The 20,168-nt window shown below is 44.4% G+C and overlaps 1 protein-coding gene across 15 annotated transcripts in view; it reads left to right on the top strand.

The window, feature by feature from the left end:
- Positions 1 to 271: 271 nt before the first annotated feature.
- Positions 272 to 20,168, top strand: part of CELF2 (CUGBP Elav-like family member 2) — a 587,571-nt gene continuing 567,674 nt past the window's right edge. For 4 of the 15 annotated variants that reach the window (XM_087968870.1, XM_087968838.1, XM_087968839.1 and 1 more), the window contains exon 1: positions 273 to 512. In XM_087968870.1, the coding sequence (XP_087824996.1) occupies positions 460 to 512 (53 nt within the window). In that variant the 5' untranslated portion in view covers positions 273 to 459. Of the gene's footprint in view, positions 513 to 20,168 lie in introns of all 15 variants that reach the window. The other 11 variants (XM_087968856.1, XM_087968851.1, XM_087968852.1 and 8 more) reach the window with 4 other exon arrangements.

Genomic DNA, 20,168 nt, shown 5'->3' with positions numbered 1-20,168 from the left:
GCGGGCGGAGGCGCTGGCGCTGGCGCTTCCCTGAAGGTGAAGAGTAAGCCTCCCCCTGCGCCTGCCGCCTGCAGGGGCGGACTGTGCGGAGGCCGAGCCCAGTCGAGCCGGCGAAAGGGCAGCGCTTGGAGCCTTCGGGCGCTTTTTTCCCCCCTTCCCCCTCCCCGCTCGCTTTTCTTTTCCAAAAACGCGAGAGCGCGGCGGGGCTTTTATCAAAGCAGAGAGGCGCAGCCCGGTGACTTTCCTTGCGGTGCGGTGGAGGAGGAGGAAGGCGCGAGAAGAGATCGAGAGCCGGGGAAAGCAAGCGCGCGCGTCCTTTTCTTCTTTTTTTTTTCCCGGCCGTTTTGGGCTCTTCGGTCCCGCTTCCCGGCCGCATCTCCGAAGCTGCTTGGCCTTTAAACGGAGAAAGAGAGAGAGAAAGAGAGAGAGAGAGAGAGAGAGAGAGAGAGAGACGGAACGATGGTTTCTATCATCCCCGACTTGGACCCTCGGAAGAGCTGGAAAGTTTTAAGGTAAGTCACTTTCTCTGGTCTCCGCTGGAGCCGCCCGCTTCTGAGTAAATCCGAAGTAAACCAAAGTCGGTCGCCTGGAGTGACCCCCTCCCCAATCCCGATCACTGCAAACGTATCTTTAAAAGGTGTGTGTGTGGGGGGGAGGGATCTTCGGGAAAGGCGGGGAACTTTACCTCTTAAGCTACGGGGAAGTTTGTGAACTTTTAAACTTAAGATACCTCCCCTCTCCCTCTCTCCCCCCTCTCCTCTCCTCTCCCTCCTCTCTCGTCCCTCCCCCTTGTCTTCTCCCCCTCTTCCCTCCTCTTCTCTTGTTTCCTCCCTCTCCATCTCTCCCCCTTCTCCTCTTCTCTTCTCTCTCCCTACTCTCCTCTCCTCCCCCCCTCTCCCCCCCTCTCTTTCCAATTAGTTCCTTTTTTTAAGCTCGGGAGGTGGCGGGGCGGGGGGGATTTTGGATAGCTTTTTACTAGCGGGGGGAGGAGTGGTTTGTTTCTTTTCCAGCCCTAAAAAGGATTTCATTTGAAAAGTGAAAGTTGGACGAACTTTCCGGCTGGCTGAGCAGAACAGTGACCTGAATACTACGTGTGTGTGTGTGTGTGTGTGTGTATGTATGTATGTATGTATGTATGTATGTATGTATGTATGTATGTGTATATATATATACACACACACACACACACACACACACACACATATGAAGGTTTTGAGAGGTATTTGATTGTGTAAGATAAAACGGGAAGACACAAAGATTCTGCTTCTTTTGGTGTTGGAGTTTTATTTTATTATTTACTTCTTTTTTTTAATGAAAAAAACGAGAGAGATGGAGTTGGATCTAATCCCCTGAAGACTGATCATGGGGCAGAAAGATTCCCAAACCCCAACTTAACTCACTTTGTGATGGCAATTTTTTTTTTTTTTTTAAATTTCTGGGAGGGCTGCCCACTTTGCAAAGGACGTTTAGTGACTGGCAGGTCTCCAGACTCTTAAATCCCTGGTGTATCCTATTAAATGAAACCCCAGCTGGTTACCTTTTGATAGGCAGAAAGCATTTTTAAAAAGTAAACAGTGTTGCTTAAGATTGTGTTGATTTTGTCCGCGCTGCCAAGACTGACTTGGGAAAGGATGTTGTGTGAATGAACCCAGGGGGGAGTAGAGGATTTTATACATGGAAGCTGAGGTTTCAATGCTGGCATTTGGCATGGAGGCTTTCGCACCTACCATGTATAGCATAGGTTTTTCCATCTTGGCAACTTGAAGACGTGTGGACTTCAACTCCCAGAATTCCCTGGTCTAGGCATTCTGGGAGTATTAGGCAAGACATTCTGGGAGTTGAAGTCCACACGCTTTCAAGTTGAGAAACACCAGTGTATACAATGATGATTGGAAGAGTTGGTACTTATTTGGATCTCTCTCTCTCTCTCTCTCTCTCTCTCTCTCTCTCTCTCTCTCTCTCTCTCTCTCTCTCTCTCTCTCATCTCTCTCATCTCTATCATCTCTATCATCTCTATCTCATCATCTCTATCTCTATCATCTCTATCTCTATCTGTATCATTTCTATCTCTATCTCTCTATAAAGGCTCAACCGGGAACAAGGTTTTTCAGGGCCTCAGCTTCAACTTTTCAGAGGCCTCATTGTTAGAAACTTGATGAAACTTGATTGTTAGAAACTCCTGTGTGGATGAGCATTTTGGTTTCTTTGCAGCAATGTTCCTCAACCATTAGCAACTTGAAGATGGGTGGACTTCAACTCTTTGAAGTCCACCCAACTTCAAGTTGCTAAGGGTTGAGAAACATTGCTTTAGAGCAGGGGTCCCCAACCACCGGTCTGCGGACCGGTACTGGTCCGTGGAACAAATCCTACCGGGCCACTGGTTTGCTGGGCGCCGCCATCTTGTTTTGATGAAAAAGTGCTTCGGTGAGCTTTTCCGGTAGAAAGCCATTTCTACCCGGAAAAGCTCACCAGAGCGCAGCCGCCATCTTGTTTTGATGAAAAAGTGCTTCCGGTGAGCTCACTGGAAGCACTTTTTCATCAAAACAAGATGGCGGCGCCCAGCTTATGCCAGTACCGGGCCGCACCATAAAAAAGGTTGGGGATACCGGGCCGCGGCATAAAAAAGGTTGGGGATCACTGCTTTAGAGCAGGAGTGTCAAACTCAATTCCATTGAGGGCCGCATCAGGGTTGTGTTTGACCTTGGGGGGCAGGGTGGGTGGCAAGCGTGGGTGTGGCCAGCTTGATGTCACTCATGTCAGGTGAGGTGCCTGTGGTGGCTTGAGTGCTCTGCCAGCAATAAACGGGCTCCCAAAGCAGCCCTTTGCCACTGAAAATGGAGCTGAGGGGGGGCAGCCCTTCTGGGCCCATTGTTGGCCATGACAGACTCCTGCAGCCTTCTGCCAGTGCCCCCCCCCCCACTTCATTTTCACTGGCAGAGGCACCACGGGCCGGTCCTTCATTGTTTCCAGGGTGGTCCCATGGGCCAGATCTAAGCTCCTAATGGGACAGCCATTAGGAGCCCCCTGCTTTAGAGGCTGGGGAATGGAGGGAGACAGAGGGAGATTAGCATCACCGACCATGTTTTAACTCGGGGAGGTGAAGTTACTTGTTGTGTAGCCCTTGCGTTATGATATTGAGATTTAAGAGCTGACCAGTTTCTGTAAGGCTGATCCAATGTTAAGGCTGGTGCAATTAGGATGAATCAGCATAGCATGGGTATTGCCCTTTTAAGATGAAGAATGGGTCCGCAGAAGTCTTTACCATTTTAAGAGGTGTCTATATAAAGGCAACCATTAGAGGACGTGTTCTCTCTCCTTGTATCCTGTCTCCATTGTAGAGTTCTCCATGCAGAGTTAAGAAGATTGATTGCTTGCCAGGTATTTGCTTACCACGTATATTTCTGTATAAGTCTTGAATATAAACCACTGTTAAATGTCTGTGTGCTGTGTTTTGCTCCTGGGTTGTCTCACAATAATAGTCACACTGCGAACGCTCTGACACCTTGGTCATTCAGATCTTAGGCAGTTGAGGGTAGGTTGTGTTGAGTGGGGAAGTTGTTTCAGAAACTGGAGGATGATGGGATGGAAATGTCCCAGTTTTAGACTGCAAAGAGCAGAAGAATTTCAGCTGGGGGAAAAAATGACCGGAACCAGAGGTGGTATTCAGCAGGTTCTGACCAGTTCTGAAGAACCAGTAGCGGAAATTTTGAGTAGTATGGAGAACCGGCAAATACCACCTCTGACTGGAGATATTACAGTATCCTTCCCCTGCCATGCCCACCAAGCCACACCCACAGAACCAGTAGTAAAATATTTTGAATCCTGAATAACTATTCAGACAGTCCTCAATTTACAGTGGTTCATTTAGGAACAGTTCAAAGATAAAACAACACTGAAAAAAGTTTTTCATACTTATGACCGTTGCAGCCTCCCCATGGTTACATGATAAAATCCAGATGCTTGGCAACTGACTCATATTTATGATGGTTTCAGTATTCCCAGATCATGCGATCCCCTTTTGTGATCTTCTGACAAACAGGGTATCAACTCATAAAACATTCTATACATTATAGTTGCCAACAGAAAGTGGGGAAAGGATAAAGCAGTGTAGCATTTGGAATCGAAAGTGCATTCCATTCATATTTTTCCAGAGATTGTAACTAGGTGACTGAAGTTTCTGCAGGGCAAAAATCTACTTGGAGAATATGATTGAGGACTCTTGGCTATGGACGTGTTTTGTTGGAGAATATGAATTACGATACACCCAGAGGGGTGGGGGAAAACCAGGGTCAAGGGTGACAGTGAAGTACGTGTTATTCAGAGTTTTGCAGCGTTACTTCAGCACCAGAAAAATCAAACTCAGACAGAAATAGACATGTTACAAGTTCAGAGCTTCAGTAGCAACTCGGGAGCTCAGAAACAGACATCAGTTTCACTTTAGTTCAGCAGGCAAGCATTAAACACAGCAGAGGAGAGAAGCAGTTTCATATTCAATAGACAGACTCAGAGCTCAACATAGCTTCAGAGTTGCAGATCTTAATATAGAGTCACACCTAGGCTACTTCTAGTTTCAGTTTCCAGCCTAGGCTACTTCTAGTTTCAGTTTCCAAAACAGTCCTCATTGGCTAACTTAGCTGCTATGCCCATTCATTGGCTGACCTTGTTACCATGCTCTATTCCAGTTCATGAATATACGGCCACATGTCTCAGAGTCGGCTACATCTAGGTCATGCCGACATGTTAACTCCCAATAAATCCCTTGTAGTTTTGGAAGTTTGGCTCGAGACTCGTGATTTAATTGGGATAACTACTGCCGGAATCCTGACACAGAGTCAATGTGGGAGCCAATTTCACTTAACAACCAGGTTGCTCATTTAACAACTGCAGTGATTCACTTAACAAATGTGGCAAGAAAGGTCATACATTTGGTTGCACAGTGGTCGGAGTGCCTTATTGCAAGTTACTTCTGCTGACTGCCCACTGACTGCAATTTGGCAGTTCGAATCCCACCAGGCTCAAGGTTGACTCAGCCTTCCATCCTTCCAAGGTGGGTAAAATGAGGACCCAGGTTGTTGGGGGCAAGAGGCTGTATTCTATTCGATGATGAATTTGTATGAGCCTCTTGGACTATCTGTAATTCAATCAAGGGAGTAAATGAAATAACACTGGTGGATAGGTGGCCCCAGTAGGCCTTGTCAACAAACAATATAGAATGGATTCATGGATACTAGGCCCAAACATGGCTTATCCTGCCTTTGGATTAGCGAGATGACCTAAATGCACCATATTAGCACAGCATTTTGCCTTAAACAAAGCCTAGTGACTTGAGAATGAACATGGTTGTTAAAATATATAGGCAGCTCTAAACCCACACCAAAGCACACAGAAAGACTCACCCATTCTCCTGACCCTTGTGCTAAAATTGTATGATTTCACTGTGGCCATGTTCACACAGCATGCTCAGTTTTCAAAAATCAGAATGGTTTTCTTCAGGCAATACATACCAAGCCATGACAAATAACTGCATTGGCTGAGTTCGCACAACCTCTACTAAGCAACAAAAGATAATGCCAGGCTTAAAATAATGAAGATTAGAATGTGAGGTTCTAAAACCTGTTTGAGCATTTTTGCATTTGCAGATTGCATTGGACCAATCGCGTGTTCACTTAAAGTCAGGCGGTTTGTAAAGTAAAGTCAATTGAATTCACTTGGAAATTATTATTATAGGACGCTTGGTTGCATAATCAGCCAGATGTTTGGATTGCATTTTTATTCACAATGAGTCTTTCCAAGGACCTGGGATAGGCAGATGTAGATGTTTGATGGTGTTAAAGATAATCGTCATGCTGGAATTACCATGTTTTTACTGTGTTTTCTTTTTCTTCTCAGGGCTTGTGTGCAAGTGTTTAAATGTGCAAACCGACACGTGCATGAATGAAATGGACAGTCTTCAAATTAGGTAGACAGACAGACAGACGATAGAAGTAGAGATAGATAGATAGATAGATGGATGGATGGATGGATGGATGGATGGATGGATAGATAGATAGATAGATAGATAGATAGATAGATAGATAGATAGATAGACAGACAGACAGACAGACAGACAGACAGACAGACAGACATGTGATATAGATAGATGGATGGAGAGATGGAGAGATGGATGGATGGACGGACAGACAGATGATATAGATGGACGGACAGAGAGAGAGGGGGGGAGAGAGAGGGACAGATAGATGACATAGACGGATGGATGGATGGATGGATGGATGGATGGATAGACAGACAGAGACAGATGGATGGACGGATGGACAGACAGACAAACAGACAGACAATAGAGGTAGAAATAGATGGATAGATGGACGGCCAGACAGACAGACAGATGATATAGGATAGATAGATGGGTGGGTGGGTGGGTGGGTGGGTGGGTGGATAGATGGATGGATGGACGGACAGACGATAGAGGTAGAAATAGATAGATGGATGGCCAGCTGGCTGGCTGGACAAACAGACAGATGATATAGGATAGATAGATAGATGAAAGGACGGATGGACGGATAGATGGATAGACAGACAGACAGATCATCTACTGTCCAGTAGAAGAGAATATTTGCAGCTCCGGTTTGAACTGTGGAGTCCTTGGTGCTCTCTGAGCTAGGTTGTTTTCTTGCATCTTGATGCGGATTTTCTTGCCCTCCCTACTCCTCCACCTCCCACTCCCCATGTCCGGTTTTACTAACGCTTAAATCCACGAGAATCTTATTAGAACATAAAAGCGATCCTCCTCTTTGTAGAAAAAAAAGGCTGATCTTTTCCAAACTCAGCTGGAGAAGTTGTTTTGATGTTGGCAGCGGTGCTCCTCCCTGCAAAGAGGAGGGGGGGAAGAGAAACAATGACAAGAACAGAGTATTGCCCGCTGCTAAAGACTTTTGATTTATCTTCTGAAAAGGTGAGAATAAAACTATAAGACAGGGGGTTTTTTTTAGCCTGTTTTTTTTCCCCTCAGGTGACCTTGAAAGTTCCAACACCAAGCAACAAACGGATATAGGCCAGGGATGGGCTTCAAAAATGTTAGCAATGAGTTCTCTGCGTGATTGATGGGTGGGTGTGGCCATGGTGGGTGTGGCCTAATCGGCCTCCTGCACCACAGCAGGGGGAGGGTAGTATTTTTGCCCTCCTTGGGCTCTGGAAGCTTTCTCGAGCCTCCAGGAGGGCAAAAATGGCCTCCTCGGGGTCCGGGGGCTCTCTGGATTCCAGCCTTCCTGAACTTCCAGGAGACCCATTTTTCACCTTCTGCGTGGCCAAATCGGCCTCCTGCACCACAGCAGGGAGGGTTGCCCTCCTTGGTCTCCAGAGGCTTTCCTCAAGCCTCAGGGAGGGCAAAAATGGCCTCCCGGGGTCCAGAGGCTCTCTGGAAGTTGGAAATGGGCCCATTTCCGGCCTTCCTGAACTTCCAGGAGACCCATTTTTCATCTTCTGCGTGGCCTAATTGGCCTCCTGCACCACAGCAGGGAGGGTTGCCCTCCTTGGTCTCCAGAGGCTTTCCTCAAGCCTCGGGGAGGGAAAAAAATGGCCTCCCGGGGTCCGGGGGCTCTCTGGAAGTTGGAAACAGGCCCATTTCCGGCCTTCCTGAACTTCCAGGAGACCCATTTTTCACTTCCTGTGTGGCCTAATCGGCCTCCTGCACCGCAGCAGGGAGGGTTGCCCTCCTTGCTCTCCAGAGGCTTTCCTCAAGCCTCAGGGAGGGCAAAAATGGCCTCCCGGGTCCAGAGGCTCTCTGGAAGTTGGAAATGGGCCCATTTCCAGCCTTCCTGAACTTCCAGGAGACCCATTTTTCACCTTCTGCATGGCCTAATCGGCCTCCTGCACCACAGCAGGGAGGGTTGCCCTCCTTGGTCTCCAGAGGCTTTCCTCAAGCCTCAGGGAAGGCAAAAATGGCCTCCCGGGGTCCGGAGGCTCTCTGGAAGTTGGAAATGGGCCCATTTCCGGCTTTCCTGAACTTCCAGGAGACCCATTTTTCACCTTCTGCGTGGTCTAATTGGCCTCCTGCACCACAGCAGGGAGGGTTGCCCTCCTTGGTCTCCAGAGGCTTTCCTCAAGCCTCAGGGAGGGCAAAAATGGCCTCCCGGGGTCCGAAGCTCTCTGGAAGTTGGAAACGGGCCCATTTCCGGCCTTCCTGAACTTCCAGGAGGCCCATTTTTCACCGTCTGCATGGCCTAATCGGCCTCCTGCACCACAGCAGGGAGGGTTGCCCTCCTTGGTCTCCAGAGGCTTTCCTCAAGCCTCAGGGAGGGCAAAAATGGCCTCCCCGGGGTCCGGAGGCTCTCTGGAAGTTGGAAACAGGCCCATTTCCGGCCTTCCTGAACTTCCAGGAGGCCCATTTTTCACCTTCTGCGTGGCCTAATCGGCCTCCTGCACCACAGCAGGGAGGGTGGCCCTCCTTGGTCTCCAGAGGCTTTCCTCAAGCCTCAGGAAAAGCAAAAATGGCCTCCCTGGGGTCCAGAGTCTCTCTGGAAGTTGGAAATGGGCCGATTTCCGGCCTTCCTGAACTTCCAGGAGGCCCATTTTTCACCTTCTGCGTGGCCTAATCGGCCTCCTGCACCACAGCAGGGAGGGTTGCCCTCCTTGGTCTCCAGAGGCTTTCCTCAAGCCTCAGGGAGGGCAAAAATGGCCTCCCCAGGCTCCGGAGGCTCTCTGGAAGTTGGAAATGGGCCCATTTCTGGCCTTCCCGAACTTCCGGGAGGCCTGTTTTTTCACCCTCCCTGAGCCTCTGCATGCGCCCTGCACTTACCTGCACCCAAAACAGGCCACGTGGGGATAACTTGGAGGGGAGGGGCAGGGTGGGCAGTGCCAGCCAGGAGTAGGACATGGGGGCTCTCCGACCTGCACAGAATCTTAGCTAGGGGCTCTCCCGAACCCCTGCGAACCCCCAGCAGCCACACCCCTGATGTAAGCCCCGTGTTACAAAATGGCTATTCTGGGATTACTGCTGAAAATACAGCAACACTGACAGTCCTTGGCTTACAACAGTTTGCTTAGTGACGGTTCAGAGTTATAAGGGCACTGAAAAATGTGACTTACGATCGTTTTTCACACTTATGGTTATCACCGCACGGTCACCTGATTTACATTTGGATGCTTGGCAACTGGTTTCTATTTATGACGGTCACAGCGTCCCTTGGTCATGTGATCCCCTTTGTGACCTTCTGACAAGCCAAGTCGATGGGGAAGCCAGATTCGCTTAACAACCGTGTTGCTCACTTAACAAATGCAACGATTTGCTTAACAAGCAAGGAAAATGTGGCAAACTCACTTAACAAATGCTTCCCTTAGCACCATAAATTCGGGGCTCAGTTGTGGTCATAACTCCAGGGCTACCTGCATTTACCTGTAGAAAGAGCCACACCTGTTTTAAGAGCCATACCTTTCAAAGAAGAAAAAAATATGTGGGAAACCCAAATCTGACAAGCAAACTCCATCGGGAAGCCAGATTCACTTAACAACTACGTTACTAATTTATTAACTGCAGTGATTCTTTGGCAAGAAATTGTCAGAGCATTTGTAGTGTGACTACTATTATGAGACAATCCAGGAGCAAAACAGCACAGAGAAACTCAAATATTTAACAGTGGTTTATTTACAAGACATATACGGAAATATACATGGTAGGAAAATACCTTACAAGCAATCAATCTTCTTCTGAACTCTACATGGAGAACTCTGCAATGGATACTGGAAACAAGAGGAGAGAACCTGCCCTCTAATGGCTGCCTTATATCAACTTCTGTCGACTCGTTCTTCGTCTTAAAAGAGCAATACCCAGGCTATGCTGATTCATCCGCAATTGCATCAGCCTTACAGCAGCTGGCAGCGGTTAAATCTTACACCTCAACAGAAAAGTTGTAAAATGGGGCAAAATTCACTTAACAACCTCGCAACAGAAATTTTGAGCTTAATTGTGGGTCATAAGTACAACACTGCCCGTGGGTGTTAGTGATGCTAACAAGTCCCTTACTAACTTCTGGTTAGCAAGTTAGGATAATGATTATGGCTTGAATCCTGATTCAGAGTTAATCCAATGATAGTTTTTGAAAGGAAAGAGGCTCCTATCCAGCCATCTTCACCCCTGTTTCTCAACCTTGGCACCTTGGAGATAGGTGGACTTCAATCCCCAGAATTCCACAGGATCGCTGTGGAATTCTGGGAGTTGAAGTCCATATCTCTTCAAGTGTGGTCAAGATTAAGAAACCCTGATCTCCACCTTCTAAAACTAAGGTGGCCAACTTTTTTACAATGAAAAGGAGGACACAAATAAATTGAAGAAGAAAAATCAAAGCCACTTGAGCACGGTGCATTCTTGCACACGGCATACTGTCTCAAAACAATTCTCCTGTGTGGAGCACATGCGCCATTTAAAAAGGGTGCTTGGCACAGCACCTTGCTGGAAGCAAAGCGTGAATTATCTTTGTTTGTCAAGTCTTTTCTGGATTCTGGTGTCCTCCCAACTGTGTGTGTTTTGTTATCTTTTGGAAGTCTGCAATTCCTTATCCTGCCCTGTCTCGTTAATTGCTGCAGCGTGGTTTGTGTTGGTTTTTATTTATAATCTATGTGTACTTTGGGTTCGGAATGAATTTCTTCCTTTTAAAAACTGTTCTTGGGAGAGTTTTTTCTCCAGCCGATGATAACTGGACATTGGGGGGCCAAGTTGGAAGTATTAAAGGGACTTTAGCTACTTTTGTGACTTTGTTGCTTTTGTGCCATGGCCTGGGTCATCACACCACCCCACTCCTGGGGGAAGGTTACTGCAAAATCCCCATTCCTTCCCCACCCCACTAACCTGCTTTCCAGCTCCGTTCTCCTGTGCAGGGCAACCAAAGAAGACCCAGCTTATCAGCTGGGACTCGGGAGGCAGAGAATAGATGGGGGCGGGGCCAGTCAGAGGTGGTATTGGCCGGTTCTCCGAACTACTCAAAATTTCCACTACCGGTTCTCCAGAACTGGTCAGAACCTTCACCTCTGGAGCTCAGGGTGTTCCAAATAGCAGTAAATGAGGTCATGTGGCTGAGCCCCCCAAATTGTCATGTGACACTGATGTGACTGTGGGGGTGAAGTGGACATTCTATATCCCCTTTTTTTTCTAGGTAGGTAGAATTTTTGGTCTTCGGACACTAAACAACCGGTTGTATATTGAGGACTACCTGTATGGGATCTTGGAGGTCATCTAGTTCAACCCCCCGATCAGTGCAAGTTTTATTAGAGCATCTCTGACAGGTGACCTGTTTGAAGATCTCAAGCAATGGTGAATTCACCACTTCATGTGGCAGCCTGTTCCACTGGCTAATAGCTCCCACAGTGAGGAATTCAAAACATTTCCCTTTTTTAAAAAAAGACAGTTGTCTTTTTTTTATTGCTGTTTGCTTTCATTGTAAATTAATCTGTGAAAACTCTGGCTCTTATTTGAAACACAGTTTTTAATAAAATTTAGCAGGGCTGCGAGTTCAAGAGTCTACTGAAGAGAAGGACCAGGGGAGACAGGAGAGCAGCCTTCCAATATTGGAGGGGCTGCCTCAGGGAGGAGTGGAGTCAATCTATTTTCCAAAGTACCTGAAGGCCAGACAAGGAACAATGGATGGAAACTGAACAAGGAGAGATTGAACCTGGAAATAAGGGGAAACTTTCTGACACTGAGAACAATCAACCAATGGAACAGAAGTTGCCCTCGGAAGTTGTGGGAGCTTCATCACTTGAGACTTTCAAGAAGAGATTTGATTGCCATCTGTCAGAAATGGTGTAGGGTCTCCCGCTTGGGTGGGGGGTTGGACTAGATGACCTACAAGGTCCCTTCCAACTCTGATTATCTGTTATCTGTTTCAAGCTTTATCCAGTCCCCCCCCTTTTTTTTCTCTCTCTCTCTCTCTAGACTGGCCATACTCAATTCCTGCAACCATTCTTTATATACTGTATATTTGAGTCTCCAGCCCTTAATTGTCCTAGTTTTTCTTCTTTGCCCTTTTCCCAAAGTCTAAACATCTTTTTCTTTGTCATAAATGGTCATAAGTCCATTTTTTCAGAACCACTGTATCTTTGAACAGTCACTAAATGAATGGTTGTAAGTCGAGAATTTCCTGTAGTTGTGCAAAAGCACTTGACAGCTAGGTATTCCTAAACACAGGTTTCACACCATTCAATAACCCTGTTTTCTTCTTATAAACAGCACCTGGCCTGGAATTTAATTCCAGTGTTTTCTCTCTCATTCATTCTATTATGGAGATTTAAAAAATGTTCCATCTAATTTATTCCTTGGTCTTAAAAGGACACAAGAGAGGACTTTCCAGGTGGGCAATAGATATACAGCTGTATTAGGCAACTGGAAGTAGTTAATGATAGTTGTTGGTTTTGTTTCTGTTAATTGCTGCAAAGTTTCCAAAACTTCGTTGCAAAGTTGCAAAGTTTCCAAAACAGTAAAAAGTAAAAAAAAATGAGGGAAAAAGTCACATTAACACGAATAGAATAGAAACAGAACAGAATAGAATAGAAACAGAATAGAATAGAAACAGAATAGAATAGAATAGAATAGAATAGAATAGAATAGAATAGACCTTGGAGGTCTTCTAGTCCAGCCCCCTACACAAGCAGGAGACCCTAGACCATTTCAGACAAAAGGTTGTTGAATTTCTTCTTTAAAATGCCAGTGTTGAAGCACCCACAATTTCTGGAGGCAAATTGTTCCACTGATTAATTGTTCAGGAAATTTCTCCTTACTTATAGGTTGCTTCTTTCCTTGATAAGTTTCCATTGTTATTGCTTCTTGTCCTGCCTTCAGGTGCTTTGGAGAATAGTTTGACTCCCTCTTCTTTGGGGCAGCCCCTGAGATATCGGAACACTGCTATCACGTCAACCCTGTCCTTTTTTTATTAGGCTAGGCATACCCATTTCCTGCAATTGCTCTTCCTATGTTTTAGCCTCCAGTCCCCTAATCATCTTTGTTGTAATCATTTATTGAAAAAAAAATGTTTCTCTTTTGTTGGTGTGTGTGTGTGTGTGTGTGTGTGTGTGAGAGAGAGAGAGAGAGAGAGAGAGAGAGAGATGCTAGCAGAATCAAGTTAGGCATTTCTCCCAATTTTTGATGTGTCAAGTCTAAAAGATTCTCCATTGCAGCCTTACAGGAATGGTGATACAGGAGAATTAGGCAGGGTGTGTCCACTTCTCGGTGATTTAAATGGAAAATGCACATGGAAGAGGCATTAGGTTTTCCAAGAGATTTAGATGTCTCCAGGCAATTCAAGGTCAGCATGTGGGACTGGAAAAAATGGATTTTGTGCGTCCCTAAACAATATATCTAGCATTTATTTTTGGTTGCTATGCAAATCAGAAACATAGAAACCTCTTCACTGGGCCAAGCTGCAATTTTGTTATGTAAATAAATGGAAGAGATGGGTTATTTTTTTAAACGAAAAAATTCTTTTCTGGGTCTAATATCCTTCATAAGCATCACAAAATCTTGTACATATTCAGAAGGAGACTAGAACATCTTAAGTACAAGGGGAATGTCATTGTTTTACTTTTGAGAGAACAACTCCATCCTCTGTCCCTTTTTAAAAGTATTAGTATTATGGTTGGTTGCACAGCTGGTCAGAGGTTCAGGCTGGATTTGGCACATTTGTCCACTTCTTGAGTTCTTCCCAAGGACTTGGGATAGGCAGATGTAGATGTCTGATGGTGTTACAGATATCGTCAGAGGATGTAAGTTGTTCCAAGCAAAGCTGCCTTGTGCAATTGATGGATGATTAAATGTGTCAATGCCAATGGCTGTTCAAGAGGTGCTCCAACTGTTTTAGGATCGCATCATGTCCACTATTGAGATTGTTACGGTTCATTGCATGGTCAGTTAGAGGTTCAGCCTGGATTTGGTATTTTTGTCCACCTCCCAAGGACCTGGGAAAGACAGATGTTAGTATTTAATGGTGTTAAAGGTATCTCAGTGGGTTATCTCCAAAGCACCTCAGGGCAGGACAAGAAGCAATGGATGGAAGCTAATCAAGGAGAGAAGCAACCTAGAACTAAGAAGAAATTTCCTGACAGTTAGAACAATTAACCAGTGGAACAACTTGCCTCCAGAAGTTGTGAATGCCCCAACACTGGAAGTTTTTAAGGGGAGATTGGATAGCCATTGGTCTGAAATGGTGTAGGGCTTCCTGCCTAAGCAGGGGGTTGGACTAGAAGACCTCCAAGGTCCCTTTCAACTCTGCTATTCTAATTCTAATTCTAATTCTAATTCTAATTCTAATTCTAATTCTAATTCTAATTCTATCCTATTCTATTCTTCCTTCCTTCCTAATTCTACTCTACTCTACTCTATTCTTCCTTCCCTCCTTATTCTATTCTATTCTATTCTATTCTATTCTATTCTATTCTATTCTATTCTATTCTATTCTTCCTTCCTTCCTAATTCTATTCTACTCTGGTCTATTCTTCCTTCCCTTCTTATTCTATTCTATTCTATTCTATTTCTATTCTATTCTATTCTATTCTATTCTATTCTATTCTATTCTATTCTATTCTATTCTATTCTATTCTATTCTATTCTATTCTATTCTATTCTTCCTTCCTAATTCTATTCTACTCCTATTCCTATTCTAAACTGTTCATAGTAAAGCTACCTTTGGCAATTGACCAGTGACCAATTTGGAGCTCAATTGTGGTTGTATGTGAAGAACAACCAGTAATCAGTGGAACGACTTGCCTCCCGAAATTGTGAGTGCTCCAAAACTGTAAGTTTTTTTTTTAAAAGAAGAGATTGGACAGCCGTTTGTCTGAAATAGTGTAAGGTTTCTGGCTTGAGCAAGCGGGTTGGGCTGGAAGCCCTCTAAGGTCCCTTCCAACTGTGTTATTCTGTTTAAGCTGTGGCTCTTCTGTACGTCCAAGGCCATTCCCACATGCCCTTCCAACGTCCTTTTAGAAGCCTTTGCATGCGTGTTCCGGGTCTTTAAGCCGAGCGCTCATGTTCCTGCCAATGATGGCTTGGAGGCCGCTGTTAGGTCATAGTTAATGTGAGCCAAAAATCACACTGCTGTCCCAGTGGAGATGTGTATGCTTCAAACGTGGGCACCGGCTGGCTTTAAATCAACCGGGTTTCTCCGAGAAAACACTAAGTGCCTAATTCTTTTGGCCGGTGTTGAGTGACAGCAGTGAATAAATGCTTTTTCTTTTAGGGGGTGGGGAAGAATGCAAGCTTTTCCTCCAGCGGCATCAGAGCTCTAAAGGCAATGTGGATGTTTCCCCTCTTTAACATAAATCAGGAAGTGGCAGAAGGCTTGTCTCCTTGAATGAAGCTATTGCACGGAAACATGGATGTAAACGGGGTTTGATCCCTTCGTTCTTGATTCACTCTGTCCTCTGACATTATCTGTGAAAAATAGGGTCCAGTCTCCCTTCCTCCCTCCCTCCCTCCCCCCTCTCTCCCTGTCCCTGTCCCTGTCCCTCTCTCTCTCTCATACACCCACACACCATCAATCACTTTCACTCAAATTCTAAGTTTTTGGATCAGCTTCAGGAATAGGATAGAATATAGAACAGAAATAGAAACAAAAAAAATAGGTAGGGTAGAGTAGAGTAGAGTAGAGTAGAGTAGAGTAGAATAGAATAGAATAGAATAGAATAGAATAGAATAGAATAGAATAGAATAGAATAGAATAGAATAGAATATAGAGAAGAATAGAACAGTAGAGTAGAGTAGAGTAGAATAGAATATAGAGAAGAAGAGAAGAGAAGAGAAGAGAAGAGGAGAAGAGAAGAGAAAATGGAATGGAGTGGAGTAGAGTAGAGTAGAGTAGAATATAGAGAAGAATAGAATATAGAGAAGAAGAGAATAGAATAGAATATAGAGAAGAAGAGAAGAGAAGAGAAGAGAAGAGAAGAGAAGAGAACAGAACAGAACAGAATAGAATAGAATAGAATAGAATAGAATAGAATAGAATAGAATAGAATAGAACAGGATGGGGCCTTCCCATCTCTTCTTAAAAACCTCCAGTGATGGAGCACCCTCAACTTCTGGAGGCAAGTTGTTCCTCTGTTGATTGTTCTCACTCTCAGGAAAGTTCTCCTTATTTCTAGGTTGCTTCTCTGATGAGTTTTCATCCGTTGCTTCTTATCCTGCCTTCAGGTGCTTTGAAGAATAGGTTGACCCGTTCTTCTTTGTTGGCTGACTACACGTTTGTTGGCTGGGTTCACATTTGGCATTCCTGTTATGAAACTTTTTCATGTTAGCCTATTAGACCTTTTACCTGAACATTGAGGTCGTCATATTTTTTCCCCATGTTGTTCCAATATACTAATCTCTGGGTCTTAAAAAAATATTATAGTACAGACAACTGGCCGTGTGTCAGAATAACAGCTCGTATATCATTGAACAGTTCTCGGTTCAAAAATAACAAATGCAATTAAAATGTTTCTAGGATTACGACGTTGTTTTGCAAAGCAGATGATTCCTAGTAATGTTACATAGGGTGTCATTTCCATTTTCCTTTCCTGCAACTGTGGGGTTTGTTTTTTTTCCTTTCTCTTGCCTTACATGCAAGCTTAGGACAGCCAAGAAAACTTTTGACACACAAAGTCAAAACACAGCAGAGTTTTCGTCCTCTTTTCTTTTCTTAAAAGGGATCTTTTAAGATTATTTATTCTGCAAGTCCTTGAAAAGGGAAGGAGTGGATTGTGGAGATAGTAAGATAGAAAGGGGTAGGAGGAATGGAAAGAAAAGCAACGGCCAGTGAGCGTAAATTAGAGGTGTTTTATGATTAAGGTTGTGCACTTATTCTGCTTCCTGCCTCTTTGTGGGGAAATGTGCTAACTGTAGAAGTGAAGAGTGCCTTGAATTTGAAGGTTATGTAAGGTTGTTGTACTGAAAGTTTATTGTGAACTAAACAATTATTGGATCCAAATCCTGTTAATGGGAAGAATAGAGTAGAGTAGAGTAGAGTAGAGTAGAACAAAACAGAACACAACACAACAGAACAGAACAGAACAGAATAATGGAGTAGAATAGAATAGAATAGAATAGAATAGAATAGAATAGAATAGAATAGAATAGAATAGAATAGAATAGTCTCACTTAGCAACGGAAATTTTGGGCTCAGTTGTGGTTGTAAGTTGAGGACTGTCTATATTAGGACGGTGGGATGGCATTGTGAAACTAAGGCCATGGTACAGTTCAAAGAATTTCAAGATTGGATAACCATTTGTCTGAAATGGTATAGGTTTTCCTGCCTAAGCAGGAGGTTGGACTAGAAGACCTCCAAGGTCCCTTCCAACTCTGCTATTCTATTCTATTCTATTCTATTTCTAAAATTCTATTTCTAAAATTCTATTTCTATTTCTATTTGTAATTCTATTTCTATTTCTTGTTCTTGTTCTGTTTCTATTCTATTCCTATTCTCTATTCTATTCTATTCTATTCTATTCTATTCTATTCTATTCTATTCTTATTCTCTATTCCTATTCTCTATTCCTATTTCTATCCTATCCTATTCCCTGTTCCCTGTTCTCTGTTCTCTACTCTCTACTCTCTACTCTCTATTCCTATTCTATTCTATTCTATTCTAGCTTTTCTCTGGAATATTTTTTTCATGTTAGGAGTATAATTGTGTAAGTTCCTCAAAGATGTTGTAAGAGGGGTTTGTGCTTCCTGTTGGATCCCTTTTATTAGTCGTCGTTTTTTCTGGAAAACATATTGTGAGAAAGTGGCTATGGAGACACCCTAAAAATAATATGGACGACCTGTAACTTAGATACTCTTCCCATCATACCTGACTCATGTATTTTTTTTTTTTCATGCCAAAACTTTTGCAAATGCTGAGAAGCGAAGGCTAGCCTTGTTCTGCCAAGCGATGCTGGCTTGCCAGAGAAATGGAAGAGAAGCAGCTTAGCTGACATTCCAGGCTCATGTGCAGGAATGTGAGCAGCATTGTGCCAGGTGCATCCATCGCTGTGATTCACCAGGGGTGTGTGTGTGTGTGTGTGTGTGTGTGTATCAGGAGCTGTTGCCCTAGGATTCGCAGATAACATTTTTGAAACAACTTTGAATGCTGGCCAAGAATGAATCCCACTGTTTAGAGGCTTCCTGGGGGAATGGCTGCTGCAGCTGTGCATATTAAACCACAATGTTTTTCCCCCTCTCTCCAAGGTTTAATCATGGCTTTCCAACCCATGCCTATCCAACATGGCTCAGTGGGGGGCGATCCAAGAGGTGCGCGGTGGCTCAGTGGCTAAGACACTGAGCTTGTTGATCAGAAAGGTTGGCAGTTTGGCGGTTCGAATCCCTAGCGCCGCGTAACGGAGTGAACTCCAGCTACTTGTCCCAACTTCTGCCAACCTAGCAGTTCGAAAGCATGTAAAATATGCAAGTAGAAAAATAGGGGCCCCTTTGGTGGGAAGGTAACAGCGTTCTGTGCACCTTCGGCGTTTAATCATGCCGGCCACATGACCACAGAGACGTCTTCAGACAACGCTGGCTCTTCGGCTTTGTAATGGAGATGAGCACCGCTCCCTAGAGCCAGAAATGACTAGCATGTATGTGCAAGGGGAACCTTTACCTTTACCTTATCCAACCCTCATTTTCCCACAATGTCCATCTGACAGGGGTGTCCATGTTGCACTCAGCAGAATAGGATAGGATAGAACAGGATTAGAATAGGGATAGGGATAGGGATAGGGGGGAAGAAGAAGAAAAAGAAGAAGGAGAAGGAGAAGAAGGAGAAGAAGAGGAGGAGGAGGAGGAGGAGGAGGAGGAGGAGGAGGAGGAGGAGGAGGAGGAGGAGGAGGAGGAAGAAGAAGAAGAAGAAGAAAAGAAGAAGAAGAAGAAGAAGAAGAAGAAGAAGAAGAAGAAGAAGAAGAAGAAGAAGAAGAAGAAGAAGAAGAAGAAGAAGAAGAAGAAGAAGAAGAAGAACTAAAAAACAGACTTGTAGGTCATCTAGTCCAACTCCCTGCCCAAGTAGGAAACCCTACACCATGAACAGGAGGATGAGACGAAGGAGTCGAGGCTTTGAGGTTGAGGTGCTATCATGACATAGGAACCCTGTTTGCTGCAGTTGTTAAGCTCACACCATGGTTGTTAAACAAATTTTTTTTTATATTCATCAGGATAAATTGTAGTCTTCAACTGATGCAACTTCAACTGATGCAACAGACGGTTGGGTATGTGAATGGGGTCCCCGACACCTTCAGCCATGTGCTTGACTGTTTGCATTCACATGTGCTCATTGTAGAAATCAGAAAAGAGACTCTAAACAAGATTCAGGCCTGCCAAAGACAAACTGCTGATATTTTAGATCAGAGGTGTCCATCCTTGGCAGCTTTACGACCTGTGGACTTCAACTCCCAGTATTCTCCAGCCAGCTCTCTAATTCTCTACCAGAATTTGAAGATGCTGGTACCGATTGCCTTCCTATCCTGTCCCTGTCATGTTTATTTAAAAGATAACTTTCTTCTTTTAAAACTTGAAAGCATCCCATGGGCATAATATAGAATAAATGCAATAATAATGATGATTTAAAAGGACTTGGCTGCTCTTGACATCAAATCTCTTTCTCCCCCACACCCCTTTTTCTCCCCACCCCTTACTGATCTCCTGTTTCTCAGGGTCAAGAATTCAGGTTTTGCACCATTTTTAAATTTGATTTGTCAATCGCTTACAAGATAGTAAACATGAGTAAGAATACAGGAAATAGGTACGAATAAATGGGGACAATAGGACAGGGGGCACGATGGTGCACTTATGCACGCCCCTTACAGACCTCTTAGGAATGGGGTGAGGTCAATAGTGGATAGTTTGAGGTTAAAGGAGTGGGGGGTTAGGGGATATAACAACAGAGTCAGGTAGTGCATTCCAGGCATTGACCACTCTGTTGCTGAAGTCGTACTTTCTGCAATCAAGTTTGGAGTGGTTTACATTGAGTTTGTATCTGTTGTGTGCTCTTGTATTGCTGTGGTGGAAGCTGAAGTAGTCATTGACTGGTAGGACATTGTAGCAGATAAGTTTGTGTACTATGCTTAAGTCTAACCGTAGGCAGCATAGTTCAAGGTTGTTGAAGCCCAAAATCTCAAGCCTGGTAGTGTAGGGTATTCCGTTGCAAGCAGAGGAGTGTAGTATTCTTTTCGTGAAATACTTCTGGACT

Source organism: Notechis scutatus, chromosome 6 (assembly GCF_049901735.1).
Source record: "Notechis scutatus isolate UNSWTSFEM ecotype Mainland chromosome 6, rNotScu1.2, whole genome shotgun sequence".
Taxonomy (NCBI): Eukaryota; Metazoa; Chordata; class Lepidosauria; order Squamata; family Elapidae; genus Notechis; species Notechis scutatus.
Note: the sequence above shows the minus strand (reverse complement) of the source record. Positions and strands in the feature narration are given on the sequence as shown.